This window comes from Diorhabda carinulata, chromosome 7, assembly GCF_026250575.1.
Source record: "Diorhabda carinulata isolate Delta chromosome 7, icDioCari1.1, whole genome shotgun sequence".
Taxonomy (NCBI): Eukaryota; Metazoa; Arthropoda; class Insecta; order Coleoptera; family Chrysomelidae; genus Diorhabda; species Diorhabda carinulata.
Genome location: NC_079466.1, coordinates 9,932,383 through 9,957,589, shown reverse-complemented (window position 1 = coordinate 9,957,589; position 25,207 = coordinate 9,932,383). Strand labels below are relative to the sequence as shown.

At 31.1% G+C, this 25,207-nt stretch overlaps 3 protein-coding genes across 3 annotated transcripts in view; 1 reads left to right on the top strand and 2 right to left on the bottom strand.

The window, feature by feature from the left end:
• LOC130896552 (N-acylneuraminate-9-phosphatase) overlaps positions 1-18,300 on the bottom strand; it is a 37,060-nt gene extending 18,760 nt beyond the window's left edge. Inside the window, exons 1-2 of the mRNA XM_057804733.1 lie at positions 18,130-18,300; positions 10,169-10,343 (exon numbers count right to left, since the gene is read on the bottom strand). Coding sequence (XP_057660716.1) covers positions 10,169-10,343; positions 18,130-18,225 — 271 coding nt within the window. The 5' untranslated portion in view covers positions 18,226-18,300. The remainder of the gene's footprint in view (positions 1-10,168; positions 10,344-18,129) is intronic.
• Positions 12,631-18,255, bottom strand: LOC130896549 (neurochondrin homolog). The gene has a single exon (XM_057804730.1). It carries the CDS (start codon positions 17,304-17,306, stop codon positions 15,114-15,116), a length of 2,193 nt encoding a protein of 730 aa, XP_057660713.1. The 5' UTR covers positions 17,307-18,255; the 3' UTR covers positions 12,631-15,113.
• Positions 18,301-20,333: 2,033 nt separating the features above from the next.
• LOC130896550 (exoglucanase B-like) lies at positions 20,334-22,562 on the top strand. The gene is given in 2 exon segments (XM_057804731.1): positions 20,334-20,578; positions 20,581-22,562. Coding segments are annotated over 2 exon segments (1,920 nt in total). The 5' UTR covers positions 20,334-20,460; the 3' UTR covers positions 22,383-22,562.
• Positions 22,563-25,207: the final 2,645 nt, after the last annotated feature.

Sequence of the window (25,207 nt, the reverse complement as noted above, 5' to 3'; positions counted from 1 at the left end):
AAAATTTATAAGGTGTCTAAAACGTGATTAGCTTTCTAAGTTTGAAAAAAATATAAGCACAAAATGAAAAACGCACCCAAAAAAAAATTAAAGTGGAGCAATATATCTACCAAGAAGTTTGAAAAATATTAAATAAGGACTTAAGAGTCCTTGGGCGGCGACAGGTAATACAGTTCCACACAATTTGTCGAAATAGCAGACGTCCATCTATCATCCAAAAAAATTTTCGCCCTTAGATCCATAGTGTCTGCGTTACAACATAACAGATTCGTTTGGTGTCATCAATGACTTAAACTCTTCCCTTTTAGCAATCATGGTTTGTCACACTTATAACGCCAGTTTCATCCCTCAATGGGTTCAGTCACAAATCCTTCTTCTATTTCAGAGAACCAAAACTTTTTTCTTGTATCAATTTCCACTCAGAGTCAAGGCTAAAAATTCATCTCATGAAAGGTCATACAATCAAATATTTTGTAGAGGGCAGTATGTAGTCAAGTCGAAATAAGAAACCGCCCAAATATTTGCTGCATACGGTCACTGGAATAAAAAATAAGAACAAGAACTGAGAAGAATCTACCCAACGCCAAGCGTTTTAACTATACCAGCTCGGCAGTAGTCTTATATTTCTTAGTCTGGGATTATACAGTTATGTTGGTGACAGCTTTCTTGAAAATGCCGTTAGTCTCGGGATAGATTAAAAAATCATCAGTACGATATAAAAATATAACTGCATAAACATACCATGAAGTATCAAAAAACATACATTAAATTATAAAAATTATTGAAGCAGAGTCAAATACAAGAAAAACAGAACTTTTAAAAGCGATTCACATACCTACGTATAAAAGAGAAAACTGTCACTGATAAAAAATACCTACACAATTTGGGTACAATTTGTAATAATATTTTATAAATTTCAATGCAACTATGACAATTATAAATCAAAAAAATTATTTCATGTGGTTAATAGAATATTAAAGTTTGAGTGGATATTATAGTATTTAATATCCACTGTACTTATATAGAGCAAGTGTTTAAAAGACCACTTATTCAGGAATACTTTGTTATTTGGTAAAGTGTTAGCAGCCACTTCATGTATTTCATATGTCAGTTGTCTAAGTTGTCGCTGAAAATTATATGTAATGTAGCAAGCATATTTTTCTTTATAAATTAATAAAATATTTAAACTTCAAGAAAGTAATCATTATTTCAATGCAAGAAGGCTCTTTCAAGTAATAATCAAACAGGTTATGGGCCCAGATAATACTGAAAACTATTAAATAGTAGACGCCGGCCAGTCAAAAAGCGAGGTAATTGTTCATCAAATCGAGATGAATATTTCAAGGGTACCACAGTTGAACTCAGATAATTTCAACAATTGGAAATTTAGAGTAAGAGCTTTACTTGCAGCAAAACAATTAGAAGATACACTTGAAAAAACAATAGCCGATTTCAATTCAGGCAAAGAAATATCAGAATTCAAACTCAACGATGCAAAATCAAAGTCAATAATAGTGCAATGTGTGAGTGACAAACATCTAGACATAATAAAAGATGCGAAAACGGATAAGGAAATGCTAAGTTCACTAGAAGATGTATTCCAAAGAAAAAGTGTCTTCACAAAACTTACCCTAAAAAAGAGACTACTTACCTTAAAGCATAGAAGAAATGATAAATTAGAGGATCATTTCCATGTGTTTGATACTATAATAAGGGAGTTAGAAGGAATAGAATCAAAAATAGATGTAGATACAAAGTATGTCATCTTTTGTTAACATTGAATGAAGAATACCAGGCAGTGATAACTGCGATTGAAACTATGAACACCAGTATAACAATGGACTTTGTGAAATCTCGTTTGTTTGTTGAAGAATTAAAAATAAAATCAAAATAAGGACAGAATAGTGGTCAAACTGATGTATCCTTTAATACATTTCAATATGTGTGTTACAAATGTGGAAAAGCTGGACATAAGTTAGCAGAATGTCATCAGTCATCACGAGGAACTTTGGAGGTAGAGGAGGTTTTTGTAGAAGTCATCTTAGAGGCCAGAATGAAATGGCATTTATAGCTTTAAGCAGTGTAGTGCCTTCTACTAGAGGTATTAACAAGTTTATTTTGGGCTCGGTGTGCACTCAGCATATGGAAATGGGTGAAATGGAGCCTTATACATGTCAAATGTGATGGATTTGGCATCAGAAGTAAAAATAGGAACTTCAAAGAACAATGAAGTGCTGTATGCAAAGAAAAAAGGGACAGTCAAAAGGGTATGTCAAGAGAAAAGATAGAGATAGATGCACTAATTGTACAAGGTATGACACAATTTAATTTATGTGTCTAAATTATTGTTGAATAATTTCAAAGTAGTTTTCGATAATTCATCAGGTATAAAAGGTGCAACTTTGAGTAAAAATGGTTGTAAATTTAACTGCGAGTCTTGTAACAATTTATTTGTTTTGAATGTAGATTTAGGAAATGATAAATGTTTTTATAATAAGGAAAATGATGATAAAGATATTTGGCACAGGGGGTTAGGACATATTAACAAATATAGTTTAAAAAAATTAGGGTTACTTTATAGTTCAGACATTTATAAAAATTGTGTTGAAGGTAAAGGTACTAGAAACCCTTTTTATAGATGTGGAAAGAAAACTACAAAAATTGGAGAATTGATACATACAGATATAGCAGGTCCTGTAAAAACTCCTACACCAGAAGGTTATAAGTATTTTCAAGTTTTAATTGATTATTATTCTCATTTTTTAGTTGTTAAGCTATTGAAAGATAGAAATGAAAGTGAACAAAATGTTATAGATTTTATTAAACTCATTAAAACGAAACATGGGCTTAGAACTCAAAGAATTAGATTGAACAATGGGGGAGAATTTACCTCTAATTACTTTAAAAAATTTTGTAAATCTAAAGGGATTCAGCTGGAGTATACGATGCCACATACTCCATAGCAGAATGGTATTTCAGAATGGATGAATAGGACACTTTTAGATAAGGTAAGGACAAAGTTTTCAGAAACCAACTTACCAAGAGAGTTATGGGGCGAAGCAATTCTATGTTCTGCATATGAGTTAAACAGATCGCCTACAGAGGAAAATTTTGGAGAAACTTGGCAACTATTTTGCCAGGACAAAGTAAACTAAATAGACGAGCACAACCATGTATAATTGTAGGGTACAGTGGAGCTAGATATAGATTATGGGATAATGAAAAATGTGAAATTTTCTGCTCAAGAGATGTGAAATTTAATGTAAAACAAACGAATTTCAAAGAAATATCAAAACAAAAACCTGACTATGCGAATGAACAAATAAGAATAAGATTTGATGAAGAAACTGAATTAAGGGATAAAGAAGATAACATTGAAATTGAAATCGAAGAAGAGAGTGACTCAGAAGAAATAACTTTGGAAGAGTCCGGAAGTTCATATGTTTTAAATGATTTTGAAGAGTATTTACCAAGAACAGATACAACCTCTAGTGAGAGAACTGTGAATATGCCAAAACATTTTAATGAGTACGAGATTTATCCAGCCTACTGTCTAATATCATCAAATATTGATCCAGTACAATATGAAGATGCAGTGAAAGTGGAAGATTGGAGAGATGCTATAGAAAAGGAGTTGAACTCGCACGAAAATTTGAAAACGTGTTCTGAAGCAAATCTGCCTACAGGAAAAACAGCAATTGAGACTAAATGGGTATACAGAACAAAGGAAGATGGAACAAAGAAGGCAAGAGAGGTGGCTAGAGGCTTTCAGATGAAGGAGGAGCATCCATTTGAACCTGTCTACTCACCTGTTGCTCAAATGTCAACCATACATGGTTTTGAAAGAAGCAAAACTGTGTAGCATTATCTACAGCAGAAGCTGAATATTTTAATGTCAAAGTCCAATGAAAATTCTAAGAGAGCTAAGCACATAGATATTAAGAATCATTTTTCAAAAGACTTGGTTACGAAAAAAGAAATTGCTGTATGTTATGTGTCAACAGAAAAAAATTTAGCTGATATATTAACTAAACCTTTAGTTATGGATACTTTTATTTATTTAAGAGGAAAAGTAAGTGTAGTCTAAGTTTTGTTTGCTAAGTAGTTAAGTTGCGATTTTCATGTATCATTGTATGAAACATTTTAAATCGAGGAGGAGTGTTAGTTGGTAAAATGTTAGCAGCCAACTTCATGTATGTCATATGTCAGTTGTCTAAGTTGTAGCCGAAAATGATATGTAATGTAGCAAGCATATTTTTCTTTATGTATTAATAAATTATTTAAACTTCAAGAATGTAACCATTATTTCAATGCAAGAAGGGTCTTCCAAGTAATAATCAAACATACTTTACACTGTTTTTTTTATTGGTAGGATTTGAAATCATATAAATACTGATTTGAAATTAATAAATGCAAATAACATCTAATAATTGAATGGAGATCGTCACGCTACAATTCTATACCTACTGTTGTCAAGGCAAAGAGAAATAGTATATTACACACCGAGGTGGGAGGAATTTCATTACTGTCGAGAAATTAGATATAGTTAACCAAGACGCGAGCTATGAACTCGAGATAGGAATGGAAACTTCCTACTGAGGTTCGTATACAGTATAAACTTTATATAACGACGTCGGTTATAGCGACGTACCGGCTATAATGACGTGATTCTTGGAAAAAGTTTGGTTCAGTATGCTTTCTTAAAGGAAATATATCGCTTATAACGACAGAGGATATAACGACGACATCGGTTATAGTAACGTAATTTTCGGAAATTTCCCGAAGTTAAATCGGCTATAGCGACCTACAGGATGTAAACAACGTAGGCATTTCGTCGAAAGGAAGAACGCAGTCACTACTCAGTTCATTCCACGAAATTTGGAAGACCGGGTGGGGTGTTTTCTGTTGTTATTTTGTTTACTTTTCCCATCAGTTGTTCTTGTGCTTCAAAGGGCGAGCTCAGTGTCAAGTGTTCAAGATGTCCAAAAGAAAATCGTTGACAATTGAAGAAAAAGCAAACATTATTTAGAGACTGCAAGAAGGTGAGTCTAATACGATGTTATCTAAAGAGTTCGGCGTTTCCCACTCAACGATATCCACTGTGTGGGCAAACAAAGAAAAAATAAGACGTTGTTTAGAAGAGGAATCTTTGTTGGTTAAGAAAGTTAGAAGGACTCAGCATACCGATCTAGACAAAGCATTACTTCAATGGTTTAAACAACACAGGGAGAAAAACGTTCCTATTAACGGCCCGATTTTACTTACAAAAGCACGAGAATTTTCCGCAATGCTGAACAAAGATTTCCAACCCGACCCATCGTGGGTTCAGAGATTTCGTAATCGCCATAATATCGTCTTCGCAAAAATGTCAGGTGAATCGGCAGCTGTCCCTGCAGGGGTGAAGGATCATTGGCTTGGTAACGTTTGGCCTAAAATTCGCGAAGGCTACGTGGATGAAGAAATCTTCAACTGCGACGAAACCGGGCTATTTTACAAACTCACTCCTGACAAAACTTTCAAGTTTTTGGGCGAGAAATGCTCTGGTAGAAAACACTCGAAAGACCGTGTCACCGTTCTAGTTGCGGCTAATTTGACAGGGAGTGTTAAAAAAAAGTTAGTAGTCATCGGAAAATCAAAAAACCCGCGGTGTTTCAAAAACGTTAAGAACCTACCAGTGCAATATGAACACAACACAAGGTCATGGATGACATCCCAGTTGTTTGAAAAACTTTTGCGCGAGTGGGATGGAGAGCTAAGAAGGGAAAACAAGAAAATTTTACTCTTAGTTGATAATTGCCCATCACATCCTAATGTGGCATCTCTAAAATGCATAAAATTAGTTTTCCTGCCAGCAAACTTGGTCCTAACCAATGGACCAAGGGGTCATAAAGGCACTAAAAGTTAACTTCAGGAAGCTGTTGGTATTGAAAATGATCGACAATATTGAAAAAAATATTGAACATAACGTTAATTTGCTACAAGCAATAGTAATGGTCTCAAAAGCTTGGGATAGAGTGGACGGTGACACAATAAGAAATTGTTTCCGTCATGGAGGATTTCTTAGCTCTGATAACTCAGAATCCAATTCAACGTCGAATACCGAAAATCTGGCGGATTGGGCAGAAAATATTAATTTACCTCCCGAAATGGGGATAAATATCGATGAAAACATCGTCAGAGCTAACTGACGTCGAGATAATAGCATCAGCTCCTCACTCAAATGAAAATCATTCCTCAGAAGAAGATGAAGCGGAAGATTCAACGTCATCAGCGGAATTTCTTCCTCCTTCGGCCAGCTCTGCAATGAAGGCGATGTCAACGGTGAGAATTTTTTTTTCTTTTGAGGAAGAGCCAAAGCCACACGTCAAAGATGCTCTGATGGTTGTGGAAAGAGAAATCGAAAAATTTACTACGAAAAACACAGCGTCAAGCAAAAACTTATCACAGATTTCTTTTAGATATGTATGTATGTAGTTTCCTTTATTTTATTCATCTTTTTTGTATTTTGTTTACTAAATATCATTACACTAAATATTATATATGTATGTATATTTAATTTTAATACATGTAATGCTAATTTTACACTTGTATTTTATTCCCTCTTGTATTTTATTCTGTCTTCTAAAATTTTATCACGCTTATCAATGGGGTGGTTATAACGACCAGGTTTCTCTGACCCCTTGGCGGTCGTTATAAACAATTTCTACTGCACTATATTATTTACAACCATTATATTTCGATCAAAATTAATAAATATTTGTTTTGTTCTGAATATTCCTAAAATATATTTAACAAAATATTATCAGGCATTTTTCTAAAATAATCAAGCAGGTACCTCTATATTGTTACTGTTGCTATTTGATAAACAACTGTCACCAATATAAATAAATGTTAGATAAAGTTGGATGGATATTAAGTTCACAAATAATAAATTGACAAGAATGTCCTCTGATGAAGAATTGATGGATTGTACTCCTGGAGAAATATGACAGGCTGCTGACGGTGCCAGAAAAAAGTAAGCATCGCTACCCAAAAGCTATTGAATTATATAGGAAGCATATATTTCGAAACATGGGAAACTGTAGGCTTTACTAAAACGACAAAATGTGGGCTTCAGGCATAATAAATCGAACATATTTTCCAGGAAAAATATAGAGGATTTTTTAAACAAAGCTCCAAATGAATATCTACCGATAAAGGTAATATATTTATGATCATTAAATAAATATTTTAAAAAAATCATGATTAAGCTTATACAAGTGCACAGTTATTATATATTATATTTTTCTTATTGTTTTAGGTCGCATTAATAATAGGCGTATCTGGAGCTTATCGGACGGACAAACTAGTGAAAATGAAAATTTTCGGTGTTGCTTTTTTTGAAGAAAAAATTTGGGTTGAGATTCCAAAACACATACAAGTAGATCATTTGATCATTATTGATCCAGTGTGGGTGGAGATCATTCGAGACTACATGCATTTGAGAAAAAACATCGAAATCGATAGACTTTTTGTTCCGCTTAGAGGATGAATAGTAAAAAAACAACTAATTCGGCACACTATTTTTTCCCAAAAAATTGCTACTTTTCTAATTAAGAGGACTCGAAAGGCTTTATAAGCCACACTCTAAGAAGAACCTTACATGCCAACAGCAGTGCAAATGTACTCCAATTAAAAAGGCAGGGAGAATGGAAAACTGCCAATATGCTGAGTCAATGGGCCATGTCTTTTGAAGCTTTTTTAAGTAGTTCACAAACCTTAATCATTCAACAGGAAAGTAATTTGTTGACCAAAGAGATAACTGTCGGGAGACGCCAGCGCTGGTACTGGCCTAAATATTTCTATAAACGTTTACAAACAAATTCATCCATTAATTTCAATAAGTACTTTGTTATATTTTAGTTCAATGTTGGATTTTATTGTTTGCCATTAAATAGGTATTATAATATTTGTCAAAGTGTTATTTTTTTAAATATAAAATTGGAGTTAGCTTAGTAAAAAATTTTCGTAACGTCTTCTGTATTCAAGATAAAGGGAGTTAAAAAAGTGAATACATCCTTTGATTTTTTTTTATATATGACTCTCATTGACGAAGATAGTTGCAGGCTAAAATTTCGAGTGAACTCAAAAATCATTCAATTATACATCAAAAAGGTACTCTCGATACTATGTACCCTTTTTGGAATATTTATTATTATGAAGTATTGCGAGATGCTGGTATAAATTAATGATAAAGTTATTAATTAAAAAAAAAACGAATAGAAATTGAAATAAAGACTATAAAATGAAAATTAATTATAGTAATTGATTCTTTCGTTTTCAAGATAAACAAGTCTATCTAAAGAATACATTATTCTTTTAAATGGTTGGGGATCAATTTTGAAGGCATTGTGTGTATAATGAATTCTGTCTTTCAATTCTTCACATGAATTTATCTCTGTAGCTTTATATCTTAAGATACGACCAAACTGTGTAGTCCAAAGGGTTGAAATCACATGGCTCAGGAGGCCAATGAATCTGTACCAATTAGGAAACCTTCTATCCAGTGCCAGAGGAGCTCCATCGTGCATGAAAAGTAGATATCTTCGCTCGTTTAACGTTAAATTTTATGATGTCTCGAATAAGTGTGTTTAAAAAATCCAGGTTCATATCACCATTTACATATAAAGGTAGAATGGGATAACCTATTAAATTGTTGCCCAAATATTAACTTTAAATGAGTTAGTAATTCGATACCCTTTTGATTGGTGGATTCTCGGCATATCAGTATCAGTAGTGTGCATTATGGGAGTTGAAAACACCTTGTCGCGTGAAAGTGGCCTCGTCATTAGAAAGAATACATTTGAAAAAATTTGTTTGTCTGGCTCTTGGATTTGTCTATAATTAAAGAATATATCTCATGCTCTTTGAGTATCCACCAAGTACTTGGGAAGACGTATTATTTGTCTTGCCATATTCCTTTCGATAACTGTTGATTCTTACAACTAAATTTAAAATAATATTCTCTTTAATAATGGTTAATGTTGTTCTCGGCAAGCCAGAATTCATTTTTCTTGGCTTCATATTCCGTTTCTTGTACTAAAGTTTCTTCTAGGAAACATTTCTGCATAACGCGTAACAACTGCACTAGAGTTTTTGAGTACATTTTGATTTATAATATCTAATTTTACAAATAACAAGATTTCAAAAATCTAATTATTGTTGATTTTTCGTCATAACTATCCATATATGACACTTTTCCAAAGAAAATAAGGATATATCGATTGGTGGATTTTTGTGAAACCTTACTGTGACCATTCACTATCACTTACTAATTGTGACAAATAAGGGAACAGAATGACAGATACTAAATAATAAAACCGTGTAACTAGCACACTCTATGAGAGTGGGACATAAAAACAAATTCACGTGACGTATCAGCTTCCAAAACATGCGAATTTCCAACGTCAAATTGTATTTTGATAAAGACCAAAATAGGTCAAAAAGTCAATATTTTTATAAGTTTTAAAAACCAACTTTCAATAAAAAAAAGGTTAAAAATCAAGACTATTTATTAACAAATATACAAATTTTTGTGTCCACTAAAGTTAATTTTTTTTAAATGTATTGATTTCGTGTACGAATACATGGATCGACAAATTCCAAGTAGGGTAATGTGAAAACGTATCACTAAATTTCTAGGTCTTTATTTACAAAACTGCATATAAAATTTTGACTCTAAAGATGCATCAGACGTTCTGAAAAATGTGTGGAAATGAAGGAAGAATTTATTCAAATATGAGTTTTTTTATTTATGACTTTTCTTTCTATATTACGCCAAGAACTCATTGACCTGGACTGCGTAACTACGTTTTACTTTAATAGACATCTGAAATGTAACCATAATTTCTTTATTATTCCTGTTCCGCTCTTAATCTAGTAACCTCTTCCCAGTAACACATTTTAATATTTTAACAAACTCGTTACAGAAAAACAATCTTTCTTCTAGTTTCATTCGGGTGATGTTAAAATAGAACTACAGTTACCTGAAATTTTGTTGATGGATGAAATAAAAAAAGTTTTGGGTACATCAGAATTTTATCATAGGTATTTATAACCCACTATCTCCCTTATATGTCACGAAGTAGCACTGGAAGCTAGTATAAACTTCAATAAAAATATTTCATACCTGTTAAATGTGCGTATGACTGGCCTAAAGCGGTCCTCCATAGATATTTTCTCCATTCGTGAAGGTCAGTTAAAGAATTTTCAGGGCATTTTCGGAATGTGTTTAAGAACTTGTTACATATTAACTTTGCCACTTCAGAAGAAACTGAATATTGCTTGATTAAAATTTCCGTTAACTGAAACAATTAGGTATAAAATCTAAGCTTATATTTATATTGAGCCTTGAAAATTTAGCAAAATTTACAACAACGGGCGTCTTGATGAAAGTGAGGATATTTGTTATGAATAACATTAATGCACGCTGTGAGTAGTTAATAAAAATATTGTAATAATTACCGAATCAAAATAAGGTCATCAAATAGTAATTATTAAAGAAATTAAGAATACTCAGCTTGTTATCTTGATAATATTTGTTTGAAACAGTAATACTTAACTGAGAGACCCATTCACATTTACCCTACTAGAAGAAAAAAAACAATACCCACATCTGATCCGGTAAAAAATTTTATCATCTTTAATGCCAAACAATGATTTGATAAGCTACCTTCAGAATTAAAAGTGACAAATATATTTAATAAATTCCGGAGATTAACAACGGCATTTCTGCTTGAAAGACCGTATTATTTTTTCTTTAATCTACTAGACTGGCATAATTTAATTTAATATGAAGTAAGATATTAATATTATTAATCCAAATTGTTATTTGATAATTATCTAATATAAAATTGTGTCGCTTTGTACATAAAATTGTAAAATTTTATTATGACAATAAAGCTTATATTTCTCTAATACATTGCCGATTACGCTCGCCTGAAAACTGTCATTTTCCATTCACAGCATAATAGGTACAGCTGAATTGAAGTATGGAACGCTACACTACATTTTTTATTTCAAAGAAATCACTCAGTATATTTCTTTATTTTGAAATCTTCAAGAAATGCAGTGGCGGCTCATGGTAAAAAATTTTAGGTGTTCTGCAATATATCCAAAAAACCTTGTAGAGAGTTTGTCGTCTGTGAAATTCTCTCACACCTATGAACCAAATAATGTGAACTTGCCTTTCAGATAGTATTTTCAATCCTAATTTTATTAAACTAGTTTTCTGGGAAATAATTCCTAAAAATATTACTACATCAATGTCTTTTACCTTTTTTACTATCTAATTTACTAACAATGGACCTAGTTGAGAATTTTCTTTTTAGACATGTATTATTAAAGATTATTGAATAGTAGCCATATGAACTTAGGCAGAAATATTGCTAATCCTTACTAATATAAATGTAAGTTTGCTACGCTTTCGCGTGAAAACTACTTAACTGATCATCATAAAACTTTCTACACATATTCTTGGAGGTATTAGAAATAACATAGGCTATTTTTTATAAAGAATATTTTTTACGATATAAAACAATTTTTTGTCAAAAATCTCAAAATCTAGCATTCCAGTAATGTAGTTCCAACCTCGAGTACTGTATTACCAACGATCACGTAAATATCCAATCCAATTGACTATAGTTTTTTTTTCATTTTTTTCTGTCATTATATATGCAGTATAGAACTATTTGAATGTATGAGGTTAGGTATCATTTCTGTGGTTACATGCTATTCATTATATTAGATCTTACTCTTTGGTTTTAACTCCTACTCTTTAGAAATGCTTCGGAAGCAAAAGCCCCGTGCAGCAAAAGTTGAAATAAAGAATCTTCGATACACGTAGAGATGAGAAGACAACAGCAAGCAAAGCGACTTATTACTTATTTAACGTCTTCAATACGAGCGAAGGCGCGTGTAAAAGCTAGTGTAGCTATAGTTTTGAAGTTATGGCAATTAGGTATATACTTAAAAAATGTCAAAATAAAACATATACTAAGTGATTAATTTGAATTAAAAAAGTTGTCCAGAAAACTAGAAGATTTGTCGTAAAAGTCCTTTCCAAATAATAAAGTGCTCCATTCTGAAACACTCACTGCGTATTGTGCTATGAATTAGAAGGGATATTTTTTTCAAAAGAATGTTAGTTTGTAAATCGCTAATGTAATTATTATGAAAATAATATTACAATATCAAAAAAGTATGTGTAACTATTCTAAATTTTTGTACAACTTATTGTTGCAGCTGTCGTTTTACAATTCCATTTCAAAATTTCTACTATTTTAGTTCTAAGCACAATTGTTGGAAGATAATTCTAAAAATATATGTGCTTGTAATCTTAACTTGCCTGCCAAAACGTATGAAAAATCAGATTTCTCTTTTTTAACATGTATTAATACATTATAGGTAGTTAACTTAACATTACTTTTAATCATCAACTCATACTGTCTGAAATTAAATATTACATATTTGTCAAACTAGACCAAACCAAAATAACTTCTATAAATACAAGCTTCTTTGTGGGTGTTTTCAAATTTACAAATTAAATATAGAAATGAATAGATAAGTTATTGTGAACACATAAAAAATATGTTACAGTGTTGAATGCAATTTTATTTGATTCCATACATTATAAAAATTTTACAAAATCTATATTAATACAAAAAACAAATGCAAACTTTACACTTTCAAAATTTTAATCAAAATACAATGTCTTCAGCACACACTAGGCGTTAATATGTTTATAAAAATAGTATAAAGTATAATACATAAAAAAAACAATTTAAGTATAGATTTGGTAAATAAAATAATGACTTGTAAAGACACTGGCCTCACTCTTAAGATAAGAAGAAGATAAGAAAGCCAAATAAAATAGATGTCAAAGCCATAAAAGAAAATATGTAAATAATTCATTCATTTAAAACAAGCTGATACTTTAAATAATTTCCAGATAATATATTACTAGTGAACATAACTTATGTTGGGATCTATGATTAACAATAAATTTGGGATATTTTCTTGTAGACGGTCGCTAATATATAGTATAAAAGAACAAAACTTATAAGTAATTAAATAAATAAAGATACTGTTTTCAATACAAGAAGAAATAACAATAAAGGAATTTTAATTGTAAAAAACCTAGCTTCATAATATTACATGGTGCAAATCATAAAATTAAAGAATATACACAAACCAACAGCAACAATATGAAATATATCAGTACATTTTGAATAGATGGTAATTTCGGCCAAAAGTAATGAAAATTGAATTAAGATATTTCTCAAATCATAATGATGATTGAGCACTAATGACCCTAGCTCCATGAATAGCAGTCTCTTACAACATATCATATATAAATAGGTAATGTGAAAATATTCAATTACAGTAAACATGGTAAAAATGTTGATAAAACGAATGAAATACTTATATTATATAATCTTATGTTCACATGTTTTATACTTGAAATTCATAGCACTAATGAATAAAGTACTAAAAATCTGACCTAAGAAAGTTTATTTTTAAACAGGCAATAAGATAACCATCAAACTAGGAATAAAACAAAAGAAAACTTCAAGAGACTGATATAGATTACAAAAGTACAATCAAATCTCCAAATACTATTTATAACGAAAATATTTTGAACAATATCAATGAACTGCTAGATTAATACTGACCAACCAGATTTTAACGAAACTAATTTATTTTTGATTTATTTAGTACAAACAGTTTTTCAATGATGGCATCAAAAATCACTCTCTTGTTGACTATTACTTTACCACTTACACAAGTTTAATATTAAAACCCATCAATATTGATAATTGATGTTTCATAAACTTTTATTACTTAAATCAAAATTATATTTACAGCTTTGTGATAAGTTCTTATAACTAGTTTTTTCAGAAATAAACATACTCAGCAGTTTTCAGAAAATATAGTTAGAATGAGTAATATATAATTCATTGGTAGAAATTCACTATTTAAAGTTTAATTATAAAATCCTAACTGTAAACTAAAATTGAAAGATCTACTTGTGTTTGTTCTTGTTAGAGATAATATGATGGAAACACTCATATATTTTAAAATTTGTTTGATATTATATTTTTTATTTGATTAAAAAACAGATAATCCAATACTCCCTAAGCAAATATTATTCTTTATATACTTAATGGGACACCAAACAAATTTTTTGTTGTTACATATATGGAAGAATTAACTTATTGTATTAATCCAAGTTATATAGATTGGAAACAAGATATATTTTTAAAACAATTTATCATAACATTATAAAAAAGTCAGTGGTGGATTTACCAGCAGGCTGAGAAGGCTGCTGTGGACTAGGGTGGTAGATTTCGAGGATTGGCAAATTTTATTCATAAATTTTCGATTTTCGACTTGTAAAATGAAAAAAATATATATTAATCACTCTGAGAAGACGAGTTTTACAGATAAAATTAATTTAATATAAAATTGAAATATAGTTTCATATGCAGTATACTGAGTACTTGAACGTTTCTAAATGAAACAGTTCTAAATATACTATTGTGATCATGATTTTCCAAATTCAGAGTCCCACAAAAACGTATTGTAATTTTTTTATAATTAAGCTGGAATACTAACAGATAACTAAAAAATATTTATTTTATTGTTGTTAAACTGTGAGTGTAATGGAAATTAAGTATCAACATTATTTGTCGAGGAAGCTTTATTCATACCTTACTTTGGTAGTACATGATTGAAATTTTCTACTTAAAATAATGTCTTTTAACAATTATTTGCCATGACAATAAGCAAGGATCCTGAAAGGAATATTAGTTTTTAAAATATAAAGTTCAAATTTTATTGATAAAAAATTATTATAGTTTGTGTAATATTTGTGAAACAAGCCATTTAATTTCAGTGGTTACTATAGGAGACAAATCTGTAAATCCCCCACTGCATAGATTTGAATAATTTTTCAATTATTTATAGAAAATTAATATAAAAAATGAATGACATATTATAATAAGCATTACTGCCATTAAATTGTTATATATAATCCATTACTTTTACATACTTTATATAATAATAATAAGGAATTAATCACCAAATAGTTTTTTACCCAAATCCATTAATCTATGATTTCTACAAACTCTCAAAGCTTCTGCCTTCTTCAGAACCTCTATCACATTATCATTGGCATCCACCAAATGGCACAGGAAATCCTCAAATGCAGATTTGACATTTGGAGGTAATGAACCGATTTTAACTTTTTTCAAAAGTTGGATAATTCCCTCGGCCCATCCACTTTCAATTGCAAATTCAGATATCCAAGGAATAACAGAAATTACTCCAGCTAAAGTCTGCATACCCAAAAACCATAATTCCATAATTTCCATCCAGTGTTCTTTATATGCCATTGAAACCACGAGAGCAGTAGGATCATTAGATTCATCAATAATATAAGCATCCCACAAAAATCTTATAGTAGCTTGAATGTACCTACATATTGAAAAATCATTCTTCTTCACTTTATTTGATAGTTGTTTAAGTAACAGTAATCCCAAAATAGCCATATTTCCATGGAGAACTAAGTTTTCAGGTATATCTTTCAATTCAGGTAAATTTTCAAATACAAATTTCAGTAATTCATTACATGCTTCTGATTCTTCTACATATTTGGCCTCCAATACGGTTAAATTCATTAATAAATTGCAAGTACTAATCATAGCTGTCCTAGAGTCTTTCATATCCTCCAAAATATCAGGAGTTAACTCAGGTTGAGGTTGGTTTAAGTATTTTAATCTCTCAGCTCTAGGGACAGGAGGTCTTTTATAATGTACTATGGTCCAATGGAACTTTAACACATCTAATAAAACTTTCTCTTCCTTAATTTTCAACATTAACTTTCTTGCTTCATCTTCAACAGCTAAGTGACAAAGAGCAGGTAACATAACTCTGAGCAAATCAATATTACTTAGTATATTATTTTCCCCTGGCTTGCCTGCTTTTTCAGCTACTCTACGATCTCTATAAGCATAGAAAGTTTCATTTGCTAAGTCAAGGATAAATGGAAGCAGTTGATAAATTTGAGGCCTCATTGCTGCAGTTTCTTGTGCTAACCAAGCTGCAAGAACTCTTATAGTGCCACATATGAATAATTTCTCTTCACCTGATGGTTTTGATTTGTCGGCTTGAATTTTTAACAATAATGTGACAACAACTGTAAATGCTCCCTTCAAACTGGTATATAATGTCTGTTTTTCTTTTTGTTCAAGATCAATTTGATCATCAGTTATAAAATTTATTGATACTTCTAATATTAAGTAACAGGCTGTAATAAGGTTATGGTGAGGTGATAAAGATTTAAGATTTTTTCCTTCTAACTGCATTCTAACCTCTATCGAAGCCAACTGAATAAGTAAAAGAAACATTTGTTTACCTTTTTCTTCATCAGAAAAGAGCCACTCAATTCCTAATAAATGTAGTACACTAGACGTAAGAAATAATGCAGGATTTCTCTGAGCAGCTGTTATCTTACTCTGTAGAATATCACATAAACCTTTATAAATACTTTGAGGCCATGTTTCAGTGGAAGCAAAATCAGAAATATTAGTTTTAGGACAGTTATACACTAAAGCATGAAGCACTTCACAAATTTCAAATTTTCTTTTATCTTGATCTGTTTCAAAGTCAACTGCAATTTTATTTAATAATGCATGATAAGCTTTTGGATCTTTGTTATTCCAGGATGCTGGATCTTTTGCTATTAGAACTGCCATAATGTTTAGTGCTTCATCGGACTGAAAACTGCCTTGTGAATATATTTCACCAAGTTTATCAACAGCATTAGCTTCAATTAGTTTTTTCTGACCTGGTTCATAGGATGCTATACCTTTAATACAATTGTAAGCCTCTCCTATTGCCATAAGACTATCATCATTTTCAACATCATCGGCTGCTTTTACTATATCGAGAAATGCTGGAACAAAGTCTAACATTTCTTTTTTCGTAGCTAACTCTTCTTCATTGCAAAATACTGTTATTATTGATAAAGCAACTGACTTGTAAATAGAAGGGGGACAATCAACAGGTACATCAGTGGTAAGTAAAAGCCTTCGTAAGAAGTCAAATCCAATAGACTCAAAAATTGCTTTCTTGGCATTTGGTGTCGCGTGTTTTCCTTTTACTAATTTTGTAACCATAAATAAAGCAGCAAATTTTTCGGTATCACTTGATGAATTTTTTAAAATATTACAGCACTTCTTTACAGCATCTGACACTTCACCCATTTTAGATAAACAAATGGCAGTACAAATAAAGTTAAATTTATTGTAACCTCGAGAGTGATCAAGAAAAGACTAACGATCGTAGCGCTTCAGCAGATTTCATAGTTAAGATATTTTTAGTGTCGGGCATCACAAATTTCTATATTCGGATATTTCTAGCGTCTCGGTATCGACTTACTTATTTTTAGATATTTCAGTCGTTTACCTACGACTTTAGATTCTGTAAACATAATTTAACCTTATTTTCTTCTTTTTGCTATGAAATGCTGACAGATAATACGTAGGTTCTATCAAACCAACCAGTATTTTTTACAACGTATGCATATTTCTAACGAAACTCTTATTATCACGTATCACTTGTTGAGTTATATAATCAATAAGGTGATATAAGAACTAGATTACTAAATATACTAAGATAACGAGAATATAATATCGTACGTTCATGAATATATTATATACTTATTAACCGTTAAGTTGTAGCTATAATCACTGCCTCTAAACTTGATTTAGCATACATAGAAAGATTCGTTAGCATAATTCATTGAATATAATATCATACAGTTGCTATTTCATATTAAATCACCACATTAATATAAATAAGAAAAACAATTGCTTTTGTTTATTGAAAAACCGCTACATAATCAGATTATCTAAGCAGCTGTATTAATACTCGTGTATTGTTGAATAACAGCTGATTTCATGAAACGTGTTTAAAAGACTAGAAAGTTCATTCCACCAGAAATTAAATACTATTTGTTATTAAAAATATCTAAGGATGATAAAACAATAACTATCAATATATTTATAATGACATTCAAACACATACCTCTTTACAAGTTTCTTCATCGGCCTTTCTAGTTTTTACGAGAGTATTATCCAAATCAAAAAATATAGCACAAATACCTAATTTTCGATTGTCCATTTTTACAGTTTCCTTTAAAAGCGTGACTGAGAACTGAGGTGATGAAAGTTGCCGAGTACGCTAATAGTTCAAAATGTTGATTCAATGTCATAAATTCTGTAAACAGATTTCGGTTCTTTGATAACCAACAAATCCATTATTTTTTTAATTTAGACAATAGTTTTATTGAATATTAAACAATTGATTGTACGTTGTAATGAAGAAGGTATTTTTTTACAAAAATGTTTTCAATTATCACATCTACTTATATTAGTCAATGATTGGATTTGCCAAATTAGTTCAAAAGTACCGCAATTCTTGCACTGCATACCTTCCTTTCAATTATTGTTGTTGGCTATACCATTTTCTCACTTTCTCAAAAGTATTTTTATTTATTTATATTCCAGATTCTCGGTATAGATTTATAGTATTGTGACTAGAAGTAGACAAATTTGTTCAATGTGAATTATATATTATATACACATTGATACAATGAACAAAATTCTTGGAAGACTGGTTACTTTAGTTTCAGTTTACTTTATTATCAATTGAAATTTAGAATATAATTCGTATCTATCTAACATTTAATAGTTTGTGGGTTGGAATGGTTTTAAAATGAATAATTCAGATAGTAAGTAATCTAATTTGTGAAAGCAAAAGTATGTCGCATTTATATTTTCAATGAATGTAGTTATATGGAGATTGGTGAATTTAAGTTAGTTAGTTTAACCTTTTATTTTATTGATATAATATGTGGTCCAGTCAACATTATTTAACCCTCCAAATTTATGTATTAAGTTGATTATCCTTATTTGAAAAATATAAATTGGTGATTGCAATGAATTTTTGTTGAAGTTTTAACAATTTGCATACAAAAATCTTAAATCAAAAGCTATGATTAAAAATTTTCAAAAAAATATATGTATTATGATTGCGATATATAAATAAGCACAGTTTTTTTGCTCTCCTGAAAACTTGTTATTTTTGACTCACGCGGTTTAGAACTTAAGAGACGATATTTCTTTTCTTAGAATCCTTTGTACCAATGTAGAAGATTAGTTATTACTCATGGAAGTTTATTTTGATACCGGTTGTGATAAATTTTATATAATAAAATAGCATTTCAAAAATTCATATATTGGATCAGATAGATCAGCTGATTGCGGTTTCTTATTACAGATACACGAGATACACAGTTACGATATTGTTATCTTTGTCAAATGTTAATGTTTATTTTAATTTCTTGTATTTTACTTTTTCCCCCTTTCTATTTCTCTCCATCCCCTATCTTATTCCACCATTCAACGTACAGTGGAACAAAGAGAGTTCTTCTTTAGATCAGAGGCCGTTACTTTTTAAAGTTAGCACAACATTTTAGACTAAAAAGTCCAGTATTACTGTCTAAGTAACGTCGCGTTCGATTTTTGGTGGAAATTTCAAATTTAAAACTCAACCTACAAAAACCTTTGGTTTTATTACATTCGTTTCGTGTGACCTTTATTCAGTTGTATATTAGATTTTAGACGTTTAATAATTGTTATTAAACAATTAGTAGTGGTATTTAATTTTTATTTTTTTTTATAAAAAATATTCATGTTAATGAAAAAGCAATCAAAACAATTCTTTATAGAAATAAAAATGATACCCAATCTTTATCCTCGACAATATGGCCAAATTTTTATGTTATGTTACTCGAAATAAGCCCTTTTTAACTCAAAAAGTAAAAAGTATAAAAGTCGCAAGCATCGGTAATCAAATTATCAAGCTGCTTATGTGAATTAGTGACAACCATATAGAGGGAAATCATGAGATCATAAAAACAGACGAAATAACCCACTCGTCAGCTGATCACATTTACCCACTTGTACACTAGGGTAGAAAAAATATTATCATATGGCTATGACCCGATTACCTCGTTCAGTTTCCGAACAATGATGTACGTGATCCGAATTACTTTTCAAACATTCAGATAATGATCATATTGAAATGATTTTAGTTTCAGTAACATTTCATAAATACAGAGAATAATAGATAGTTTATAAGTTGAAGTATTTTTGATAAAACACATTTTCTCTTATCAAGCACACTTCAATTTTAAGTAGTCGCTTTGTGTTTAAATAACTAGTATCAAACATCACTCAATTAGTCCGTAAAGTTATCAGTAAGTGAATTTGATTTGTTAATATTTGGTAAATGTAAAAAAAACTTGCTACATAATATGAAATATCAACTGTTTACTACACGATTTTTAGCAATATGACAATGGAACTGATTACTTACCTACTATTAATGGCTATTATCAGCATTGGAAATACTGAAGATGTTTATAAAAAACGATTTTTGGAACAATACAATAAAATACATGATCCAGCCAATTCTCTTCCAAAGGAATACCTTATCATGCAGTTGAAACTCTTGTAGTGGAATCATGTGATTATGGTCATGAAACGACATCAGAAGCTCATAGTTATTATATTTGGTTAGAAGCAATGTATGGTGCAGTAACAGATGATTATTCTAAATTCAATCAGGCTTGGGAAATAATGGAAAAATATATTATTCCTCTTCATGAAAGTCAACCTAATACAAATCTCTATAATGCGTCTCATCCTGCTACCTACGGACCTGAAATGGACTATCCTGAACAGTATCCCACGGGACCTGTTGACCCTCCTGCTCGAGTGGGAGTAGATCCACTATACCAGGAATTAGTAGATGCCTATGGAACTAGCGACATATATGCAATGCATTGGTTAACAGATGTGGACAACGTTTATGGATTTGGTAATAGCCCAGGTAATTGTGAACTTGGGCCAGGTGAACCTGGACCATCTTATATCAATACTTACCAAAGAGGAGAGAGAGAAAATGCTTGGAAAACTATTCCTCAACCAACGTGTGACTCATTCAAGTATGGTGGTCCACAGGGGTTCGGTAGTATATTTTCTACTGGTGAACACGCTCCTAATTGGAAATACTCCGTGGCTCCTGATGCTGATGCTAGAGCAATTTCAGCAGCTTTCTGGGCTTCAAGGTGGGCTACTGAAAGTGGCCAACTTTCTCAGATAATAGAAACTTTAGAAAAAACTGCCAAACTCGGCGACTATTTGAGGTATTGTTTTTTCGACAAATATTTTAACAAAATAGGAAACTGCATAGATCCCTACGCATGTCCTGGGGGCACCGGCAAAGAGAGTGCACATTATTTAATAGGATGGTATTTTGGATGGGGAGGTTCAATAGCTACGCAGTATGGTTACTCTTGGAGAATAGGGGAGGGTGTGGCTCACTTTGGTTACCAAAACCCTATGGCTGCTTTTGCATTGATTAATGAGCCCAATATGACTCCCAAAGGAGCTACTGCTGTTGAGGATTGGAAAAAATCTCTAGATAGACAATTGGAGCTGTACGAGTATTTGCAATCTATTGAAGGTGCAATTGCTGGAGGTGTGTCTAATAGCTGGAAAGGTAGATATGAAGTACCACCAGAAGAATTAACTGTTAATACCTTCCATGGTATGTTCTATAATTGGGAACCAGTTGCTGTTGATCCTCCATCGAATCAATGGTTTGGAATGCAACCTTGGTCAACGGATCGATTGGCTCAATATTATTACGTAACTGGAGATAAAAGAGCTGAAAAAATTCTTGAAAAATGGGTTTCTTGGATCTTATCTGAAACATCCTTTAATGGAGACTCTTATCAGATGCCTAGCACATTAGATTGGGAGGGAGTACCTCCTAGTGTGCATTGTAAGGTGATTACTTATGGAAATGGAGTTGGACCTGCAGCTTCTACAGCTAGAGCTCTCTCTTATTATGCAGCAAAATCAAATAATACAGACGCAAAGGATCTCGCCAAGAAGTTGTTGGATAGTATGTGGAATTTATATCGAACTTCATTAGGTATCGCTATCGAAGAAAAACCCGAATTTCATTTCAACCAAAGTGTGTATGTACCACAAGGTTTCGAAGGTGTATATCCCAATGGCGATAAGATAAACTCAGAATCAACTTTTATTAGTATGAGATTGTTTTACAAAAATGATCCTCACTGGTATGAGATTGAACAGTATATGAATGGAGGACCATCCCCAAAGTTTACATATCACAGATTTTGGGATCAAACTGATGTGGCCCTTGGATTTGGAGTTTATGGACTATTATTCAATGAATAATCAAAGCTTTATTGATTTGAATACAATTATTAGTATGCAAGCATTTTAATTCTGAACTTTACATAATCACATTTGTCCAAAAATTATACTCATCCCCGTTGATTAGTATCAAAAACTTAATGTTATAATATGAAATATCGAAATCCATAGTGAAAATATATTTATTGAAATTCCTCAAAATTTTATATAGGGCTGTAACACAAACTTACCAATCCGAATTCTGATTTTATTATTATTTATTATTTAGACATTATTAGTAGAATTCCATTTTAATTTTGGGTAACAGAGAATTCATTATATTTCAGTGTTAACAAGACAAATATATTATGAAACAAATATTCACATAGGTAAAATAGGAAGGGCCAAAACTAATCTATTGTAGATTAAAAAACTATTGTTCGTTTCTAGTTCCTGGCATATGAATATATTTTCTATATGTTTGCTGGTATTATGTAAAAAATTGGAACATTGTCAAAGAAAGCATCTACTATTATATTATTTTGTCATTTTGAGTTTGTAACTTGATTTTAAATTTTCAACTGTTATTTAACGATAAGTTTTTGAGAGTGTTGTAGAGTATCCAATATTTGTATAAAAATTCCAACAAAGTCTTTGCCAATTTGGTAGTAAATGAGATTTTTGTGATTCCACTGTCGTTTTGAAAGTTGTTTTTTGAATCGTATTAATTCAATAGTTAAAAAATTAAGATACTACAGTTATACTTGTAATTAATAAGCTGTTTCGAAAGCTCGGAATTGATATTGAATATGTATATATATATATATATACATATATATATATATATATATATATATATATTAAAATATTAATATTAATAAATACTGTCTACATAGGGCAGGCAGTATTTAGAAAATAGACTAAGAGGTCAGCAATACGATAAAAAATAGAACTGCATTAACGAAAAAGCTATAAATGATAAAAAAAGACCTAAATAATTAAATTAAAATTAATTTTCCTTATTAGAACAAATTTCTATTTTAATTTCTTTTCATCTTCACGATGTAGGTGAGTGCAATCTTATCCGTTTGATTAAAAAGTGTAATACTCAGTGTTTTTGATTTTTGTTACGGTATAAAAATAGATGAGTTCAGAGTTGAGTTAGTGCATTTTCGAGTATTTGGAAAAAGTAAGTAATTCTTTGTATAATTATACGCTTATAATTATATAGCTTAGAAATTATAATTCGTAGTTTTTAGTCAATATGCACCTAGAAGTACATTACTTCATTTCTTGCATTTCGCGAGTGGATCTTTTAGCCAATACATAAAATATTGTTTTCTATGCTAATAAAAATTTTTGAGTCTATTTAATTTAGCTGTCTTTTATAAAAGGTTCTTATTTATCTCATTATTTTCAGTGAAAAAGATTCAACAATCTGGCTCTCAGAAAAGGAAGTTAAAAAAAATGAAGGCTGAAGAGGCAAAATCGCTTGCTGGATCTTTTTCCAAATACCTTTCGAATTCTGAAGAGAAGAAAAGTGGCGTTGCCGAATAAATTAATCAAATTGTTGAATTGGGATCTAATATACAAATCATTGATATTGAGACAGCAAACACAGGTGAAAAGTCTACTAAATGTGAGATTAATAAAAACTTCAACGTGAATGATACTGAAATATCGGACTATAAAATAATACATTAAATAAAAATACTGAGGAAACCGAAAAATACGTCGCTTCTAAGCTAGAGTTCTTATCATCCAATGATGTTGCACATTGGCTAGAGCATGTCAGAATTTCCATTACCGAAAAGGACAGTTAAATATTTCGAAACAAATTTGGATCTTTTGAATCTGTAGAAATACCTGGTGAAAGCACTAAGGGGAACACATCTCGTTGTTTAATTTTGGCGTGGTTTTACTCACATTTAAACTAGACTAAATATTCCATCAACAAAGAAAGTATATTGTTACTGCTGCCGGTTATTTGCAACTGAGGGTGACAATCACACTAATAAATTTGTCTTTGGTTTTTGTCAGTGGTGGAAATTAAATCCAAGAATATCATAGCATGAATCGTCTCATGAACATCTATCAAACTTAGAAAAGTGGAAAACGTTGATAATGAGCTTGAAACTCAATAAAACTATTGATAAAGACAACTTAAAGATTATTAACGATGAAACTAAGAAGTGGAGAAACATTTTACATCGCTTTTTAGATGTAACGCTATTCTTAGCTCAACAAAATCTTGCTTTCTGAGGCTACCGTGAAGATATTTCTTCGGATAAATTTTCTACAATTATTAGAACTGTTAGCGAAATATGATCTGGTATTGAAAGAGCATTGTTTGAAACTAGAAGACAGCATTTTTGACAGCACTCCTGACGAAAGTAAAATAAACCAAATCACTAGATTCGTTCATATAGAGAATGCCATTGTGGAAGTAAGAATTTTCCTTTTGTTTTTTTAATGTCTGGAAAAACTGCTGAGGATATGTCAAAAGACATTCAGCAACAGCTTAAAAGAGAAGAGCTGGATATTGCGTTTATGAGTGCTCAAGGTCAAGGACAATGCCGCGTCAATGTCAGGTGTCTATGGAGGGGTACAACGAAAAATCATAAAAGTAAATCCGAAGGCACTGTTCAGTTCTTGTTCTAATCAATCCTTGAATCTTTGTGGAGTTCATGCATTTGTATGCGTTCCTTCCAGCGTAACGTGTTTTGGAGCACTATAGAAATTATATTCGTTCTTTCGTCATCTACACAGAGATGGCAATTACTGAAAGAATAAACTGGAGGAAGTAAATTTAGTTCAACAATATTTGCAGTCTTAAAAAATGACTCTCCATACAAAATCATCAAACT

What these genes read in the sequence shown, in the direction of transcription:
- LOC130896549 (XM_057804730.1), bottom strand. Translation starts at nt 17,306, where the DNA reads ATGGGTGAAGTGTCAGATGCTGTAAAGAAGTGCTGTAATATTTTAAAA.